We start from the raw sequence: 21219 nt of genomic DNA, 5'->3' as shown, positions 1-21219 counted from the left end.
TGTGAGGATGCTGGCAGTGTGGTATAATAATAATAATAATAATAATAATAATAATAATAATAATAATAATAATAATAATAATAATAATAAATGGGGCAAGTGCTTTGGCCTCTCAGCTCTATTAGGTGTGGAGAAAGCAGAGAGAGAGAGAAATCTTGCCAATCTATCCATCCAAAGATTGCCAGCAGATCCCTAGCTTCTTCCCACCTCTGCCTTCAAACACAGCAGCCTTGCCCTGTGGCAAAGCATCTCAGGTGAAGACCGGTCATGGTGATCTCAGGGAAGCTCAGCTTCCATTGCCAATCTTCTCACTGAGGGTATCTGACAAGCTTCTTAGCAAAGACAGGTTTCCCCGGGATACACCCTGAAAGCCACTTGCTTATCCTTCTCATCTCATGCACGCCACCTAATTTCTGATTAATGCAATTTCTGATTAAAACAGTGCTGCTCAGTGATCCATCTTTCTACATAAGATGTGCAGGAAACACAGAATGTGCTTATAGCCTTTTGCTGCTTCAGTTTGAGGTCTCTGGGCGGCCAAATGCCTCAGCCATCAAAGCATCGTGCACCCAGATGCAGTTCTTCTTTTGGAGCATTCGGAAGCCTGCAAGCTTAGCTGCCCCAGAAGGTTGTTCACAGCCATACCACTGGGTTTTGAGATTTCATCAGTCCCTACCCACAGTCAAAAGGCAGGTGCACAGAATATTCACAGCCTAAGGCACAGCTTGCCTTTCTGAATGACAGACCAACTTATCTTCACATCACCATGCTTGAAACATATGTTGTAGATATTTTTCCACATTTATTATGTTATTTTTGTGATAGACATATGACATGAGAAAACTTGGTATACTTATTTGTACAACATTATTATTGTTTATAAAACCCAATTATAATAATTAAAGGTATAAGGCAAAAGGAGCCGTCAACAGGTTAATGAAATGCCAGTGGGTTATTAGCTTTAAACTGATTGGATTAAATCTGTAAATTTACATTAGAGCAAAACATTGCTTATTGCAATAAAAAAAACCCCACACATTGTTTTTAGATGATGCATCCACCTGCCACTACCTTAGATGTGCTATTTTCCTCCTACATAGGAGAGAATGGGGAATGCTTATTTTATCAGCATTTCTACTGAAACGAGTTAAGAGTTTTTTTGTTTTTTAAAGTATTCTGATTGACTGGGGCAACTTTCTATAGTTTTACTCAAAAGGTGGTTAGCCGAATAGATTAGTTTTTATTGATGCATTTATTTTCTTACATTTATATCCCTCCTTTCTTCCAAGAAGCTCATCAGACTAAGGCCTGCTTAACTTCAACAAGGTGCCTTCAGACCATACATATCTAGACAATTGATCAAGAAAACACTGCAGCTCTAGATTTCAAAATATACTGCTGCAAACATTCAAGGTTGAAAATGCTTTCAGCATTTCTATTATGCTTCCTGAATGCTCCATGAGGTCTATTTTTATTAAAAACAATATTTAGTTTGGATTATGCTTTTGCAAACAAGGAAACGAACCTTTTGTTAGCTGTATGGTTACATCATTCTCAAGCTCAACATAAATTGCAGTCCCCAATATTCCTGCCCAGCTGTTTCAAAGCCTGAGAGGTGGATAAGCTAAGGAGGTGCATTTGATCTCCCAGGAAGAGGATCCGAAGGGGAAAAAAGAGGTATGAAATTTGACACTGTGATATAATTGCCTCATTTCGAACATGATAGTACCTGCTCCTTTGATTTATTTATTTTTTGTCTGCTTTCCAACTTTCTTCCAAGGGCACAATAATTAGAACATTGGTACTGGTATTTTGATCAGTGGTTCCCAAAGTTTATTCTCCACAGACCACTTGAACATTGTTGAGGGTCTTGGTGGACCAATTATTATTTTTATTTATTATCTGCCTGGTGTTGTAACTGTAATAATATTTGGGGTGAGATTTTGATTTATTGCATAGTGCCCAGAAATAATGAATACTTTTGCATCTCCTTTTTTATTTTAACAACTGGGTGAGTCTATAATAAAAGTTGAAATTCTAAAGAATTTAGAGCTGGGATCCAAAACGTCTCTGAAAATGCTCCTATGAAGGCACTGGAGGGCCTTCTCAGTAGTGGCGCCCACCCTGTGGAACACCGTCCCATCACATGTCAAGGAGATAAAACAGCTATACATCATTCAGAAGACATCTGAAGGCAGTCCTGTATAGGCAAATTTTTAATGTTTGATGGTTTACTGTGTTTTTATATTTTGTTGGAAGCCGGCCAGAATGGCTGGGGCAACCCAGTCATATGGTTGGGGTATAATAACAACAAACAAACAAACAAACAAACAAACAAACAAACAACAACAATAATAGGGACTTGTGAAATTCCCTCTTCTAATTATGTAGTTCTTTAGATCTCATTCTAAGTTGGGGGGCCAGTAAATACAACGTATTTAGAAGAAAAAAAGGGGCTGGGCTTGGGTCAAAAATGTCAATAAAGTATATTAAAAGACAGCATCAAAAGCAACAAGATTTGGCCCGTTTAGATCTCATTTTTTCTTAAGATGTTGTGTGGCATGCAAAGCAATGAATCTCTGCTTTGATATCGCTATATCCAAGGGCCAACATACATCACTTTTTAAAAAGTCACATGGGATAGACTTCTCAGTGGTAAAGTTGCACCACAAAACAAGATCTCATGAGCCCTGAAAGTGACTTTGTGAAGGAGGCACAGTTGGGTGGCTTAGTTTGAGCAGCCAGCAAGCCATTTACAAACACAACTGTGAGTTATATATTAATTGTATTGTATTGTTCTTCTCTACCAGAATCCCAGGTGCAGGATGCAGTTTGGTCCACACTCCATCTTTATCCTAATGCTTAGTGGGCTACACTTCATTAACTGTGAGCCAATAGCAAAAGACTCACCCACTACCTTCCAGAGCACTAACAGCACATCCAATCCTGGCTCAGCCAACACCCCCTCAACTCCTGGCCCAGTCAGCAACATGGCCACATCACCAGCCAACACCACCAGCACATCCACTAAAGGGCCAAATGGCAATGCCACTATGTTGCCAACTAACAATGCTACCACTTCTACTCCTGGCCAAGCCACCAACATAGCCGAAGTCACTCAAGGTCAAACCAACGCCACTTCATCTTCTCCTGGCCAAGCCACCAGCACAGCCGAAGTCACTCAAGGTCAAACCAACGCCACTTCATCTTCTCCTGGCCAAGCCACCAGCACAGCCGAAGTCACTCAAGGTCAAACCAACGCCACTTCATCTTCTCCTGGCCAAGCCACCAGCACAGCCGAAGTCACTCAAGGTCAAACCAATGCCACCTCATCTTCTCCTGGCCAAGCCACCAACACAGCCAAAGTCACTCAAGGTCAAACCAATGCCACCTCATCTTCTCCTGGCCAAGCCACCAACACAGCCAAAGTCACAAAAGATCAAACCAACACCACTTCATCTTCTCCTGACCAAGCAACCAACACAGCCAAAGTCACTCAAGGTCAAACCAACGCCACCTCTTCTTCTTCTGGTCAAGCCACCAACACCACAGCCAGCCAGAACAATGGCACTACAAGCGCTTCTCACAAGAAAACAACCAATATTGCTGTATTCCCAACTTCTTCATTTTTGGGATGTGCATTGCTTGCGGTTTCTGTACTCTGCCTGTAAAGAAGTATTTCTCTGTTGTACACTGCCATCTGCCTCTCTACATTTTTGTTTTACCCAACTAACCCTATGATAAGAACTAGAAGAGTCACTGCCAAGACAACCTTGTTCTATCTCTAGGCATGCCCAGCCAGCAGATTCTCACAATAGTTGCTACAGCACCCAACCAGAAGGAAGACAGTGGAGCATCCTATGGAAATGGACAGGTAGCTGTTCCCTCAGGATTCCACCAAATTTACTGACAAAAGCCTACCATGAAGAATGTGACATCTCTACTGGCCTCTTGACGGTCTGCAGCCCCTGCATGGACCATTTGAAGGAAGGGGGAAGAGAATAATATGTGTCTCAAAGACCCCACTGCATCAGGAATGTAGAGGCCAGCAATACAGAAACAGTCCTGCATGGATCAATGGCCTCTAGAAGTTCTCTTTTATTTTACTTCAGCAAATCAAGAACTGCCAAGACCTCAGGTTGGAAATTTAATGTATTTTGACTGCTTCTGTTGTTAGCTTGTTCTGTAGAGGGGTGTTTTGTCTGCTTGCCTTTTCTTACAGTTTTATTAATTCTAAAAACACACAGAAACATATTTACACAAAATACAAACATTAACAAACACAACTTACTTACTTCACTAACTCTGTAATTTATTTCCGCTAATGTTTCTGGATTGGCCCACTGGATTAAAACTACCCAATTCATTTCTGATATACAAATCACCACTGTGTTATTTTGAGCATACCATGCAAGGCTTTAAGTTTAAACATTTCCAACTGATCCCAATTTTTTAAAATCAATTTGGGTTTTGATTACACTTCAATAATTTAGCAAAGAACATTTTTGCAAGTGTACTTACCGGTATATTTAAAACAGTCTCTACAATGTCCTGCCATAAGCACAGAGAACCTGTGGCCCTCCAGTCCCCATCATCCCTAGTCAAGAGCAATGCTGGCTGAAGCTCATGAGAGTTTGACTATCTGGAGGGCCACAGACTCCCTCTCCTTGTTTTATACTGTAATTCTGTGTTTTATTAATCTGAATTAGGGGAGATTGGGGTGGCTGGGTATGATGTGACAGCAACTAATTCAAACCGCACCAGACATCAGAGGATATGTCAAATACTGTTCAGGCATCAAAACAGTGGTGGACTAGAAAGTTAAAAAGTGAAGATCCAGACCTTTTTGAATTAGGGGCATATATGTTATTAATTTATTAGCAATTAGATCAATGTGCTCTACTGGGGAACCAGAGGGAATGAAGCCATGTGTAAGACAGATATAAAAGCAACCTGCCTAACAAAACGCTCCATTCAATGAAAGGGAAACAGCTGGTGGATCAGTCCCAAATGAGTAACATGAAAAGTCAACAGGGATGGCATTCCTCACTGCTGATCCCTGGAGAAAAGAGAGCAGACAAGCTGGGCATTGAGCGCGGGGAAAGAGTGGGTGATGTGCAGAATTTAACATATGGTTGTTTTGGTGCCACTGTGAAATGGAGGCTGTGCCACTCCTTTTTACAAGCAGCAGCTCAAGTTGCACCTGGCAGGTGTGGCAATTGATAGCGGTGAGATCTATAGGCAAGAGATGGATAGGAGAATTTCTATGCTATAGCACTGCCTGTAATGCCTTTCTACATGTTTGTTTTAACTGGCAGAAACACAAATATGCCATGTCGGACTGTACTTGCTTGCATTAAACATGGCCAAAGCGGATTTATTTTCTTCTGTCATTGACTTAAGCTTCCACATCCATGTAACCACAAGACAAGCCACCTTTTGGGCTATGCTTCACAACTGATGACGTACAAAAAAATCTCTTGAGAAGAAACAACAGGCCTGTACTCTTGAAATTAAATCAAATCACTGACCTTTCCCTCCTTTCCTTGTACATTAGGCCTTGCTAGAGACTAAAGTGATGCTTACACCAACTGCATTTAACTGTGAATGTTCAGTCTCTTCCATTGATAGATGTTATCCAGAAGTCCTACTTGATTCAGGGGAAGGGCCCCAATATGGTGGATGCTTTGGACTACAATTCCCACCGGCCTCAGCCTGCATGACCAATGTTCAGAGATGATGGGAGTTATGGTCTAAAACATCTGAAGGGCACCAGGCTGGGCTATGCTGATTCCTCTGTGCTTGGTCCCCTTCAGTGGGAGGAGCTTCCCCCAAACCCCCAACAACTGGATGGCCATCTGCTATGGATGCTTTAGCCCAGATTCCTGCATTGCAGGGAGTTGAACTACAGTAGATAGCCCGTGGGGTCCTTCCAACTCTACAATTCTATGACTCTAACTCAGTCTGATGGGGGGAAGGCAGCAATTTATGTGTGAAAAACCAGAAAGGAATTAGGCTTATGAGACAGGGGTAAGCGTTCACACTAAATATAGGTGGGTAGCCGTGTTGGTCTGCCATAGTCGAAACAAAATAAAAAATTCTTTCCAGTAGCACCTTAGAGACCAACTGAGTTTGTTCTTGGTATGAGCTTTCGTGTGCATGCACACTTCTTCAGATGCATGCAGGTATCTGAAGAAGTGTGCATGCACACGAAAGCTCATACCAAGAACAAACTCAGTTGGTCTCTAAGGTGCTACTGGAAAGAATTTTTTATTTTGTTCACACTAAATATGTACATTATTCCAGTCCACAGTGATATCCCCTTGTAGTAGCCTACAATGAGTGCTAGCTCTGGTCCATAAAACCCAACATTTCAAGTAACCGTTTCAATAATATGTATGCAAAACATCACAAGCTAATTGGCTGGTTAGCACACACACAAAAAAGTTTTCCTTGCCAAACGAGGATCCAAATACCAGAGTACTTGACATGCAGAAGTGGGAGGCGTGATTTAAAGCAGTGTTCCAGGAAAGCGTCCACCGTGCTCAACTTTTAACTGAAGCCAATCCAAATCAGCAGACCAGAGCATGATAACATTATCTGGCCTGTAGATGGGAGGATGCAGGATCTGTGGACAAGTTCCAGCATTTCAACAATGGCAGGAAGTTCCCCAAAGCAGTGACCATAGCACCAATAAAACAAAACAAGGCTTCCGCCTACACCCCAAGTGAAAGTTGCACGTAGAGCTTAAGAAAGAAAGCAGCCCCTCACGGCTGAGGAAATTATACGCCCACAAGAACGGGTGAAAGGCAGAAATAGAACTTAATTGTTGCATGCAAAGCAGCGGCCTTACACCTTAAACACTTGTATGTGGAAGCCCTACTGTGGGAAGAGGGGTTGTGAGTGCATCTGCAGAGAGATCTTTAAAACACTCCAGTTCCTTAATAATTTTGGGAATGTATCCCATGTAGTCAGGCAATCAAAAGCATGAGACTCTTAATCTCAGGGTTGTGGGTTCAAGCCCGACATTGGGCAAAAGATTCCTACATTGCAGGGGGTTGGACTAGATGACCCTCGTGGTCCGTTCCAGCTCTACAACTCTACGATCCTACTTTTATGTTTTGGAGGGGCAGCTCAGGAGTTTCAAATGCATGCTTGAAAATTTAAAGTGAATATGTGGAAGATTGTAAACAAGTGCATTGTGTGCATACACATGCCCCCAAAACATGCATACATATTAGAAAACCATCAGATATGTAGTTTCACTTGTCAGAATCTATGCTGGGAATCCACCTGTATCCTGCAGGGAAGAAGCTGTCCTCTGTTCAATTTTGAGGGGCAAGAATGAACAAGGGAATGATCACTCGCCAGCTCTTGGGGCTCCCTTCCTGAAGTTGTTCATGGTCTGGATTTCATTGGGTGTCAAGGATGAACCCACAGGGTACTGGGCAGCTATTGAACCCTGCTATTTCACTAACTATTTAAAGGCATTTAGTTTCTTTGCAGAGCTGCCAATCTACAGATCTCAAAAGATGCAATGCAGTATTTCAATCAATTCCAGCAAAAGCTCAAATTTAGGAACTGTTGCTGCAAATAAACAAACAAAATAAAAAGAGAGGTTTACTGAGATGCTTGGGTGGCAAAGCAGAAGAATATAGCTGGAAGGCCTTTGGGGTTGAGAGTTGGAGGAGGAGGTTTCAGGGTGCTGCGATTTTAACATTAAGATCTTTATACCAACTGAAGAGAGTGAGGTTTTAGGTGGATGCTCCCTCTTGTGGCCATATCATGCAACATTTAAAAAATGCAAGTAAAGTGGTACCACGGGTTAAGAACTTAATTCCTTCCGGAGGTCCGTTCTTAACCTGAAACTGTTCTTAACCTGAGGTACCACTTTAGCTAATGGGGCCTCCCGCTGTTGCCGCACCGCCACCACACGATTTCTGTTCTCATCCTGAAGCAAAGTTCTTAACCTGAGGTACTGTTTCTGGGTTAGTGGAGTCTGTAACCTGAAGCATCTGTAATCCAAGGTACCACTGTAAGCACTTCAGAGATGCAGCAAACACTTGCGGATGCTGTTCACCTAGGTTTAGATTTTCAGCACTGATTTCTGGCTTGATAAATTCTCCCTCCCTCTTGTTCTCTCTCCCCCTCTGCTGCTACTATTTGCAAAAGAGCTCTTTGGAAAACTAAACAATTTCCAAGATGAACCTTATGCACAAATATTGATAAAGGCCATACATATTTGTGTACATTCTACCTTTCTGGTACCTGCCCCCTGCCATACTTAGTGTATTTCAAAAGCAGTACAAGAGCTTTATGTAAGGAGAGGATATCAGGGATGTTGCTACCTGCCCCGCATCTCCTGAGTAGGTGGGAAACAGCACGTGGTACCTAGATCCTATACAGTACACTGAAACAACCACTCTTGTTTAGAATACACAAAAACACTTGGGTAAGGTAACCTGAAAACAGAACGTAGGAACCTGCCTTATACTGTATCAGAACCACTGGCCCATCTAGCTCAGTACTGTCTACACTGATTGGCAGCAGCTCTCCAGGGTTTCAGGTAGGCAGTATCTCTCAGCCCTACCTGGCAATGGCAGGGATTGAGCCTTCTGCATGCAAACTCCAGAACTGAGCTACAGTCCTTCAGAACAAGCTGAAGCTACATCTTCTGGTAAGGGACGCGGGTGGCGCTGTGGTCTAAACCACAGAGCCTAGGGCTTGCCGATCAGAAGGTCGGCGGTTTGAATCCCCGCTATGGGGTGAGCTCCCGTTGTTCAGTCCCAGCTCCTGCCCACCTAGTGTGAGAGCCAGTGTGGTGTAGTGGTTAAAAGCGGTAGACTCTTAATCTGGTGAACCGGGTTCGCGTCTCCGCTCCTCCACATGCAGCTGCTGGGTGACCTTGGGCTAGTCACACTTCTCTGAAGTCTCTCAGCCTCACTCACCTCACAGAGTGTTTGTTGTGGGGGAGGAAGGGAAAGGAGAATGTTAGCCGCTTTGAGACTCCTTTGGGTAGTGATAAAGCGGGATATCAAATCCAAACTCCTCCTCCTCCAGTTCGAAAGCACACCAGGTGCAAGTAGATAAATAGGTACTGCTCCGGTGGGAAGGTAAATGGCTCTGGTCCGCCAGAAGTGGCTTAGTCATGCTGGCCACATGACCCGGAAGCTGTCTGCGGACAAACACCGGCTCCCTTGGCCTGTAGAGCGAGATGAGTGCGCAACCCCAGAGTCGTCCACGACTGGACCTAATGGTCAGGGGTATCTTTACCTTTACATCTTCTGGCAGCTCCACACATTCTGACCGCTTCAGGGAACATATAACGTGAGGAAATCACATATAAGTGCATTTGCACCTTCCAACATCAGCACAGACAGGCCAGGTTTCTCGGATCAAGTTTCTGAGGTTCATGAACAGCGGTGTTTAAAACGGTGCACAGCACATGCTTTGTGTGTTTCCTGCAGCAACCAAAGTGTCACATTGCTCTAAATAAAAACCGTACTTCCCCTTTCTGGACAGGTTTAGGTCCAGGAAACCTGGTAATGCATAGGAAAGGGATCAAAACCTATTCAGAGGAATCCCACCAATGTGACAATAATTTGCTTCATTTTTGCAAATGCAAAACACCTACACCTGAGAATTACATGGATAATTATCCCAGGTTCAACATTCCTCAAATGATACCTGGATTTAAATGGGTGATAAGAAATGTCCAGTGGTACCTTGGAAACTAGCAAATGCACTGTGGCGTACGTTTTGTGGGTCAGAGACCACTTCATAAAGTACTTATCCTTAGGTAAGCAACTGATCAAAATAGACCATGTACCGGTATGTTATTTGGAATGAAACAGTAGTATGGCCTAACAAAATCCTGCCAAACCTTTTCATAGGACATGTTCCACTCACCCATTCAAGCTGCAAAGATTGAATGAAAGGTATATACTTTCTCTATGTTCTTTTTGGCCATTTCTGACCCTGACTGCCTACAATTCATATATATAACAAGTTGTAGTTTAGGAAAAATAATTCTGACCTACCAAACCACGTCCATATTAATTCAGGACATTACTTAAGAAGTAGGGACCCACTGCTAAGGAAGGAGACAGAATGTTAAAATTGGGGCAGAAGTTTCCAAAAACAGGGGGAAAGTAAGGAAAAGTAGTAGGGCAGTAGATGTAAGAGTTGATCACACTTCTGAATACCTACTAATCATAGTCTTATTTAAATGCAGCACCAGGTGTTTTAAAGAGCCTTACCACACAGGTAAGAAGAATCACACCTCTATAAATCAGGCTGAGGCACCTTGTGCACGCACACAACATTAGCAGATACAATACACCTGTGCAGCAAGTAAATGTGGATAGCTAAGTTGGTTACAGCGTGGTGCTGATAACGCCAAGGTTGCAGGTTTGGTCCCATATGGGACATACAATTCTATGATTCTATGTACCAGGAAGCCAACTTGTACATGATGCTGAAACTCTTGGTTAACCCACAAGTTCCCACTCTTTTTTGTTTACTTTAGTGAGGTTCTCTATCATGAAGGTTCAGAAACTGTTCTGTTCACTGACTTGTTATCTGATCATCAACGAGAACTGCTCAGACGGGTGTTAAGCTGCAGTTGCCTTTTAGAAGAAGATGAAACTGAAGGATTCTGTTGCAAGAAACAAAAATGAAAGTAGGTGGCATAGCATTGTACCACAGGCGGGTTTCACGACAAGTGTTCAACTGACTCAGAGGCAAGCGATACCATAGCTACTGGTGCTTTTGAAAAGAAAAAGATGCTTTCTCCTCTTAACAGTGAAGCCACAAAGCTCAAAACACATTTGTGTTTCAGACTATCTGTTCCACTCCAGGAAGGGATAGAATTACAGCACTATTGTGCCCTTTTAAGAAGAAAGTCATTCCAGGAAAAAAGTCACCTTCGGCAAGCACACGTATCAGGAAATGAAGATGCACACACTGTCGTTGCTACGGGCAAACAAAAATATTAACAATAATGTTGCTCTGTAACAACAACTTTGAGAACGTGAGAGTAGCCATGATGGATCAGAGCAAGAGCCCATCCAGCCCAGCATCCTATTTGCCATGTGAGCCAATCAGGCACAAAGGCAATAGCTTCCCTCCAAGTGCTGGTCCCTAAACAACACGGAGGCTTCTTTTTAATTATTTTAGTAAGCCGCCTTTCCATAGTTAAAACCATGCTCAAGGAAGCTTACAATATTAAAAAAAATACGTAATTACAAACACAACAATAGCTGTCAGAAACAATAAATAAAACACCAAAAAGCACATAAAACATAACATCTAAAATAAAAATACAAAATAATTAACACCAGTAACAGCAACAACCCTGCCCTCAACAAAACTAAGCCAGTGTTTCCCAAACTTGGGTCTCCGGCTGTTTTTGGACTACAGTTCCCATCATCCCTGACAACCAGTTACTGCTAGCTAGGAATGATGGGAGTTGTAGTCCAAAAACAGCCAGAGGCCCAAGTTTGGGAAACCCTGCCCCTAAACAATACCCCACTCCAAGCCTGTCCAGCAAACTCAATTTCTGCAGCTGGAGTCAGTCCCCAGGTGGGAAAAGGCCTGCAAGGCACAGAGCAGGTGTTCTAGGACTTTTGTCTTTCCTGTGTTTTTATCTTCCTATATTTTCTCTGTGTAAACTGCCTTGATTCCCAGGAAAAGATGGGGTACAAAGAAATGTTGTTGTTGTCGTTGTTGCCGCCGCCATGAGTAATAGTCACTGCTCCATAAGTGGCCTGCCCCATAAATGGTCAAATCCATATTTAAAGCCATCTGAGACAGTGGCTGTCCATACCAACCAGGTCCACTGGATGAATCAGAGTTCCATAGCATTACAAGAGAGAGGGGAAAAACTTGCCTCTGTCCACTTTTCTCCACACCTAAAAGCACTCCTGCTGGAAAAGACCAAAGCATCCTCTTTTTCACCATGGCCATTCAGGTGCCTGAATGGGAAAAGCCCACAAACGGGATGTGACAGCGATAGCTTTCTCTCGCCATGGTTCCCCAGTGGCCAGAATTCACACGCATCCTGCCTCTAATCCCAGAGGTAACATATAGGCATCCTGAATAGGAGCCATTGTTGGCTTTATTCTCCCATAAATTTTATAATTCAGGGGTTCCCAAACTGTGGCCCATCGACCACCAGCGGCTGATGACATACAATCAAGTGGTTCAGGGTGTGGCTTTTAAAAATACAAAAAAATAATAATCATATAGCACAGCCTATTACAATTGTTACAACAGGCAGAAAAATCAGTATGGGGTCTAGCAATTTTCAAGTAGTCCATGGAGACCAAAGTTTGGGAGCCGCTGGTCTAATCTCCTTTTAAAGTTGTTTTAAATCAGGAGCTTCCAGAAAATGTGGAGTCCTATGTGTGCATGTGGGGTGACGATCATGCTCCACTTTACTTAGCAAACGGCTTCCAAATTAGGAGGTGGTACCACCCACAGAAGTGTGTCAGTTCCATCCTCTCCCCACTTCCAGGAAGTGTCCAGAAAACTGTGTGAAAACCCAACTCCAATCAGGAGCATATATTGGGTGCCCACTTGTATGTTTCAACCATCAAAAGGAGAAGTGAAGGGGGCAAGTTGCCTTACCCCACAGATATTGAAAGCCAACATTAGCTTCTTAGTTTAGATGAGGCCACCATTTTGTGTTACGTAGAGCTGAAAAGAAATCCAACTTCCTCATGAGCTACTTTCCAATTTGCAAGCCTTTTTATAATGTGTGGGAAATATTCAAAAAAATATCACCCCCCCTCTCTGCCGCCTAAAATGGTACAGTTCTCACTACCACCCCATTCCACTGCAGGTGTACACACTGTCTCTGTAGCCCACCTGAGTCTGACCGTAAAACTTTAAATAGACTTCCAAGCCATTGGAGAAGAACATAATAAAATTAGAATGTCTTTAAATTGCTCCTTTTTCATGCTACATTCTCAATCGAAATTCTGCAGTCTTAATTTTCTGTATACCATAAAGCTACTCTTTTTTTTTTTTAAGGAGACCAGGAATCCCGACAATCTTAGAAAGAATTACCCCTGCGCTGTGTGCTGTCTGGCGGACCTTTATTCAGATATACAATATTCTCTTTCCTGCTCTCTCCTTTGAAAAAAAAGCATAAAGCTGGGGGGAGAAGCCCACACCATGATTTCTAACTCCTCTTACTTCCTCCATCAAATTGCTGGGTGGAAAGTGTTTCATGTTTGCATCTGTTGCCTTGGGAAAAAAGTGATATTTGCAAGCCACAGGAGCCAATCATTATGAGGCTTGTAATTGCATAATCATCCTGAAATTATATTTAAATGGCAGAAATGAGCTGACACATCTACCAGCTGCATGCAAGGGAACTCCTCGGAGGCTTCTGTATTTTACTCTCATCATAAGCGTCTGAAACTCGGAACAGGTACGGAACAAATCGTAAAATTAATTACAAATTTTAAAAGGGTGATTAACCGCCCCTAACTGCCTGATATGCTGATGCGTCAAACTAAGGGGAGCTATTTTTATCTTGAAATGTGTGTGCACACTGGAAGAAAACTAGTAATCCAACCTGCAAATTTGTTCCTAAAACAATTCTTATGTGATCTTGAAGCAGTTATGGCTCAAGTAACCTGCTAAGATTTGAATCACAGAGCCTGCTATAAAATATGACATGTAGCATAGAACTATTTAGCTCTTGCAGAATACTAACTACCTGTGTTAAATAAATAAAATAAATACATTTAAATCCTGCCTTTGAGGTTAAACCTCTTACGGCAGAAACAGAAAAATAAAATGCATGTTTAAAATAAAAAAGAAGAAGTCAGGAAGTAAAAAGAACAAAATTTAAACTTGGAAAATTGAAAAAACCCACATCCCTACCCCTTGTGGTTAATGTCCCTAGCCCTAATGATTAATGAGAAGAAGGAGTGAAATCAAACAATGAGTTTGTTGGCAGAGGGTGCCTGCCATGGGAGGCTGATTCCAGAACAGTACAGATGATGCAAGGGATTTAGAATCACCACTGGAAAATGTAGGAAGGTAGTACCTGTCCCAAGTTTGGATTGTTAAGTGTTAAGCAATGAAGGGCTGGGGCTTTCAGTAATTACTGGAGGCGACTCCCTCTCTGTAAAGTTCTCAGATCCTCTCCATAGCAGTCCCCATCTCCCTTTGCAATCTGTTACTGTCACTGTCCCTCGGTCTTGAGAATATCAAGCCTCCTTCCCTAACGACAAATAAACCAAATCATGATGGTGTAAAAAAAGGAAACCTAAAGCCTGTTGAGCATCCAGCTTCAGGCAGAGAGACAGACTTGGAACTGATGTATTTTTGTTCAGTTCTGCCCTTGGAATGTTTTTTTTTTTTTAATTGGCTGTTTTTTTAACTGCAGCTGATGTAGAATTTGGTTCTAAGGTCAAAATCCTGGGCTGCATTCCTACACACATTAACCTGGCAGCAAGACCCATTCAAGTCACTGGGGCTTATTTCTGAATAGACATGTATAGGATTGCACCGTTAAGCCTATAATCATAAGCTGGGCTTCAGAACAATGCACAAATCCTCATTTCTGGCAAAGAAGAGAGAATGAGCTATGACTTGGAAAGCTCCCCCACCCCGCCCCTCCCATATGAATCCCTTTTCTGCCGTTAATTCCACAAAGTGACCACAGGCAAGTCAAACTTGCTTCAGCCTCAGCCTCAGCCTCCCCCCCCCCCCGGACAATGATACTGACCCTCCCTTACAGGATTAACACAAGATCACATGTGTGAAATAATTTTAAGTGTTGTAATCTTGGCCTGTGGCTCCCTGGCTCTGAACTCCTGCCCAAGAGAGTCCTGTCCATTCAGTCTTTCGGGTTGGCAATAAAATAAGCCCTTTTACCTCTCGATTTCTTGTCCCCAAAAGGGATTCGGGTTTTTTGGCTCCATTTTAATAGTCTCCATGTTTAGTTTTGTATTGTACAATTCTAACTTGACAAACATGCCTCGGGGTGCTTTTAAGAGCTGACTAACAGATGTAAATATTTTTTTATAACTAATTAAATATAGAAATGCTCAGGTACAAGGCAGCCTGAATCACCTCTGGAATATTTGACTCCAAGGCAGAATACCAATATTTTAATAAAATAATAAATTTCAAAACCTCATGGGTTTTCCAAAAATATACAAACAAGGGGTTCTGATTTTTACTCAGAGTAGACTCACTGAAACCAGTGGGACCAAGTGAGTCATTTTCATTACTTCCAATGGGTCTACTTTGAGTAAGACTATTACTGGACACAAGCCATTCTTTCTTGATTCTGTTCATTTTAGTGTTTGGGATTGGCCATGCTTTAATTCTCTCGTTGAGGTCCAGAAATGGTGGTTTTGTGACCTAAATTCCGAGTCATTTCCCCCACTACATTTGGCCCACTTGTATGGAAACATTTTTATGTGCAAACACACACACACACCAAGAGTGAACCCTCTCAGCGTGTGGATTCCTATGTAGCCAAATCCTCACCATCCTCATGACAAAAGCCAAGTCTTCTGGAAATGTGTGAATTGTTAACTAATGTTCACTGTTGAAAATGCAGAATGAAGAGGCTGTTGAAATGGCTCTGGCCTGCCCTGGTGGTTGTAGTTTTGTGCAAACCTGACTTGGTTTCCGCATCAAACATTACTACGACTGCTCAAAACACCACAGTGGAAACCAGCACACTCCATAAAATGACCACCGCCTTAAAGGTGTCGCCCACCAGTTCTGCTTCCTTCAACAGCAGGATCCCTGTGACGGCAATGCCACTTCTCTTCAACTGCTTCATCCTTGTGACTAGTCTTTCTTTGCTAATGTAAGCGTTAGGTTATCCCGTTAATCACTTAAACTTGTATGTCAAATTCAGGAAAATTTAATCCAATCCAATTCTGTGAGTCCTGGTGTGTTTTCTGGAGAGCACGCATTCTGCTAGCAAATCCACACTTACCAAGTGTAAACGTTTCAATTAATTTTGCAACCCCCTCCCCTTTGTGGTGCTACATTTCTCAAAGAGATATGTGAGTCCTTTCGTTGCTCAAGACACACATGAATCGCAGCACTTCTAATGCAAGCTAAGCTGGTTGTCAATGATGGAAAAAATTCTTAAGTTCAATGCATACAAGGAAGTTTCTGTGTTGAAGAGAGACGTTATGCAGCAATATGAAAAATGGAAGCTGGTGGCATGGCAACTGAACTACGGAGTGCGATACAACATTTTAAAACCTTAAGGAAATAAGGGAAGATGGGTGGACAATTCCAGGGGGGAAAGAGCTGATGAACAGACCTAGAAGCAAAGTTTCACACCTTGTATTCAATTGAAAAATTCAATTAGTCATAAATGTTTGGAGATCTCAATAAATAATGTCATTACGGTACATGTGTCTCTCGCAAGAATCATTTTTCAAGGAAATAAGCCTCTACTTGCACTGTGGTATACATGTACAACATCAGGAAAGTCAGCAGCATGCTAAATCCAGAAAGGCAGGCCTACTAACCCCAATTTTGCAAGTCACTGAAGCGGTTGGGGCAGTGGAGGCAGATGGCGTACTGCCCCATCGACCTCAGTCTGCCCTCGGCCAGCCCCGCACATGCCTGTCTTTCTACTTGCAACCAGTCCAGGGGGTGACACTACCTGCCAGTTTCCTCCTGCTTGGTCTCAGTGTTGTCCCAGTAGAACTCAGCAAGGCAGAGGATGGATGGTGAAACTAAAATGAGTTGATTGGCTTTGGGCTCCCCGTCCTCGGCCCTACCAGTTCCAGTGGTCACCAGCCGTCACACGGCTGGCAGTTCACACTTCCCAAGCAGTTGCTTTGCCCAGAGCCAGTGCAATTCTGGCCATTCATCTACCTGAATGACACATGGGAAACGTCGGAAGCTGGCTTAGAACAAATCCGATCCACTACTGTCTACTCTGAATGGCAGCAGCTATCCAAGATCTCGGGTAGAAAGGACTTTCCCCATCACCTGATCCTTTTGCCTAGAGATGCCAGAAACTGAGGCTGGGGGTCTTCTGCATGCAAAGCATAAGCTCTTGCCTCTCCCCACACATACTCTGTGCCATGAAAATCACAATTTCTATACAGGGGTTCAACTCTGCTAACAGTTACAAGGCATTCGCAACTTGGTTAAGAGATCTGGGCACAAGTGGTTTGTAGGCTCCACCCTCATTTGGCCAGGACACCCCATATTTACATCACCTTTGTGATCCCCACCTATGCAGAGCTCTTTCCCTCACAAGATTTTAACGTCTTACCATCTGCAGTTTTGCAAGGTAGATTTTCAAAAAATCCCTGTATCTGAAAGATTCTGCCCTTGTGGCACAAAACAGGTCAAATCCATGACACACGTTTTATTTTCTTGCCCATTTTATGTAAAAATATATGAAAAGAATTTGGCCCCCTTATTAAAGGAGGGGGTTTATCACACTGACTCTTCCAGGGTGTCTTATCTGCCAAACAATTGTAGGAATGCTGTTGTGGAGAATGTGGCAAGATTTTTGAGTGATGCCATGAAATTACGTTACCGTAGGTCCCAAGAGCCGTTTTCATACCTCACAATGTCTGGACAGTTTTATCCTAAAATATCTCCTACTGTTTTGTTCACTGTGTCGTGTTCTGATCCACGTATATGATGCACTTTCTCTATGCCAATAAAGGAGATCGGTTGTTTGAAGTGGTGTGTATTTTTAATGATCCGGCCATAATGGCTATGGTTCAGCCAGATAAGACTGTTTGTGGTAAAGTTTATTTAAAATTCCCCCTCCATCCTGCACTTGTCATCCTGCACTTGTCACAAATTTCAAGCACAATGTTCCCCCACAACCAGAACACAAAAATAATATATCGTCACACACAAGCACCCAGCATGCCTTAGTGATGCCTGTAGAGTCAAACTCTGCTTACTATTTGTCAGTAATTTTATGAACCAAGTGCATGGCCATTTTAAGGACAAAGGATTAAGCTGGCGTCATAGCTAACAATGGCGGTAGTTGTTTGAAAACAATGGTGTTTTTATGCTTACTGACGTGTGGCACGTAGACCGCAGTAAACACGAAACGGAGTAGAAAAAGAAGCAAAAATTAACTCCAATGGGAGGCCACTTGAAAGAAGAGAGTCAGAAGGAAACGTACCTATGGCTACAGCATAACAATGTGCAGGTGTGGGTTCACACCTCAATTCAACCCAAATTTCCCTCCCACGTCGAAAGAGCCATCGCCTTGTATCCTTCCAGTCCCCTTGATGCATGGCATATGCAATGAACATCCTCGCTGCACATGAACATATAAAAACGCCTTCTTCCAAAGCAGCAGTCTACACTGACAGGCAGCAACTGATTTACTTCCAAGTGCCCCAATAACTTCACTGGCCTTGGGTACTACACACCTTGACTTGGCAGGGCGGGGTTTGGTGGGCGTGGAATTGCTGCTTTGTCTCGGGGAGCAAAATGTCTTGGGCCAGTCCTGCCCAGCAGGCAGCTTGTGGGGCACATGCAAACCGCACAGCATCCAGCATTATTATTTTTCACATTTGCTTCGCTTGCTCATCGCACCAGGACTCCACTTCTCAAGCTCCTCAACTTTACACTTCTGATGATAGCAAACTGTTTTGTCAAGGATACCCTTTGCTGCACAAGCCTCATTTAGCTCAAGCGTGGATATTTATATTGAACAGGTAGTCCAAAACAGGCACAGCGACGTGTGCATAGTGCAGACAATCTCTGCCATACAGGCACTCGCACACAAAACAATGGCAAAAGTTATTAGCCAAGGTTCAGGGTGGTAAAGATTCAGGTTTGTTTTTGCATCTGTTGAGAAAACCTATTTAAAAAAAGAAAACCCACAGAACTCCACAACAGCAATACATTTGCTCTCTTGAGTGCATGCAGGCTTCCACATAAAATACTGAAACGCAATCCAATGTGCACACAAGAGTTGTGCAGATAGGGCCCATCTATGGAGGCCATGGAGCTTTTCGCAACTCTGAGAAGCCTGCAAGGAAGCCCAGTGGCCACAGAGCACTTGCCTGAGCAAAGGAGCAGCTCGAAGATGGCAAAAATCCTTGCTCCTCTTAAAAAGTGAACCAGCACGAGAAACACTGGTGGCGTACTTTGCACACACAAATAAAACTCACTTTGCTAATGTGTTCAGAACACAACAAAAACATTTGAAATGACAGAGGCATTGCTGTTGCTTGGGAAGCAAGAAAAGGAACGAGTTTGCTCCTTCATATAGACTTCACAATTCTTAATATAAGGAACAAAGAGAAGTGGTCTTACCGGCGAGCAATGTAGTAGAAAACAGGGTTGCCAGCCTTGGATGTCCCAGCTTGGTAGAAAATATTTAGTGTTTTCAGGGCCTTGAACTCCTCCTTTTCATGCACCTGGTGCCTAAGGAGGCAAACATAAGCACAACGAAAACTTCAAATTATGCTTGTGTGTCTACACCCACCCCCCACCCCCATGACCAAAAGCCGACTGCCATCTTTTTCAGGCTTATTCAAAACCCTTGAATCACATGTTGGAACTTTCACAAAAATACTCCTGAGGCATGGCAGAACTTGCAAGCAAAATCTAAAATAGTAATAATCCTGGAATCTAGGAGTATGGGAGAACGTGTGGGGAAAGAACCACAAGCATTCAAAATGGGAAAAGCACCATGGACAGCATTGTGTGTGCATGGGTCCCGTGGCAACAGATTAACGCTAAAAGCTACTGCTAACAACAGATATTCACAGATCCACTACCTAGTCATAAATTCTTCAAACTTGGAACTGGTGAGATTGATACTGGACCACTGCGTGTCTGCCACTGGCTTGTGCTCAGGAGGACCAAGGTATGCCAGCAAAGTCGCCATCTTGTCAAACGGTCGTCTTCCAACAGCTTTGTGGTCCCTAGAGAGACAACTGCATGTTATGAACAAAACCCAACAACAACATTTGTAACAACCGGTGTTTTTTAATTTTTCCTTCTCTTCCATTTCAGTACAACATGCATCATCCTGCATGCATTAATAAGGAAATCAGACAAACATTTAATGTGGAAAAATACCCTGCGCTGCTTACGCAGACAAAATACACTACGGAACCCAGGTTGCTTTCGGCAGGCATCACTGGCTTCCAATGCCAACCCTCCTCCCACTCTCCAAGGTTTAATGAAGTGTGTAAACAGACGAGTCCCACCCCATGTTCAGATTTCTGTTCCCGATTATCAATGCAATTCCTCCTACAACCCATGCTCCACCCATCCTATTTGTGCTTGGCTTGCTCTGTGCCGCAGCACTTGATGCTATAATGAGGCAGACTTTAAGCTGTATCCAATGGTAGTCATGCTCAGAGCAGATCTGCTGAAATTAAAGGACAAGACTAATTTCAATGGGTGCACTTTGAGTAGAACTTACAACACTGACTATCTCAGCATCCATACTAATAAAAAGCAAAATCACCCACAGCAGTCATCAGAGTAGAGGGTCACCAATTCGGCACTTGGGGGGGTTTTCCTGAATGCCCGTGGGCAGGTACCCCAGACTCGCAGCTTTCATTTAAGAAAAGAAGTAAGTTTCTAGCCGTCCTAGAAATAACATGACAGGCCAAAATATACAGGTACCTTCTAAACAAAATAAAATAAAAAATTCCTTCCAGTAGCACCTTAGAGACCAACTAAGTTAGTTCTTGGTATGAGCTTTCGTGTGCATGCACACTTCTTCAGATACCAGGTATCTGAAGAAGTGTGCATGCACACGAAAGCTCATACCAAGAACTAACTTAGTTGGTCTCTAAGGTGCTACTGGAAGGAATTTTTTATTTTATTTTGTTTTGACTATGGCAGACCAACACGGCTACCTACCTGTAACAGGTACCTTCTAAGTGATTCCTATGAAGTAAGAGTGAGTGTGGTGTGGTTTATTTTCCCAGGTAATGCTCCCTGTTGCTATTAGATAGCAACATCACCAGGACTAGAAGGATATAGCTGACTTCTCATGGTACACAAAGTGGTCAGGGGTGGCTCTCTCTTTGCCAAGCTCCTCATGGTAGCCATGTTGTGTTATGCCACACACTCCATGGCAGCTATTTTGCGACTAGCACCCCCCAGCACATTCTCAAAATTAAAGACATGCTTACTGGCCCCAAAAAGATGGCAACTGCTGCCCTATAGTATGTTCCTCGCTTTCTCCTTCAACTCTGACAAACCCAACAG

General features: G+C 43.0%; 2 protein-coding genes across 4 annotated transcripts in view; one reads left to right on the top strand and one right to left on the bottom strand.

Moving 5' to 3' along the window:
• NF1 (neurofibromin 1) overlaps positions 1-21219 on the bottom strand; it is a 153917-nt gene that overhangs the window by 73617 nt on the left and 59081 nt on the right. For all 3 annotated transcript variants that reach the window (XM_033171419.1, XM_033171421.1, XM_033171420.1), the window contains 2 exons: positions 19770-19916; positions 19303-19413 (listed from right to left, as the gene is read on the bottom strand). In XM_033171419.1, the coding sequence (XP_033027310.1) occupies positions 19303-19413; positions 19770-19916 (258 nt within the window). The remainder of the gene's footprint in view (positions 1-19302; positions 19414-19769; positions 19917-21219) is intronic.
• LOC117059682 (mucin-5AC-like) lies at positions 1302-4525 on the top strand. Its single transcript, XM_033171426.1, has 2 exons — positions 1302-1677; positions 2811-4525. Exon 2 carries the CDS (start codon positions 2826-2828, stop codon positions 3669-3671), a length of 846 nt encoding a protein of 281 aa, XP_033027317.1. The 5' UTR covers positions 1302-1677; positions 2811-2825; the 3' UTR covers positions 3672-4525.

This window comes from Lacerta agilis, chromosome 15 (genome assembly GCF_009819535.1).
Source record: "Lacerta agilis isolate rLacAgi1 chromosome 15, rLacAgi1.pri, whole genome shotgun sequence".
Classification (NCBI taxonomy): Eukaryota; Metazoa; Chordata; class Lepidosauria; order Squamata; family Lacertidae; genus Lacerta; species Lacerta agilis.
This window is presented reverse-complemented; position numbering and strand designations above follow the sequence as displayed.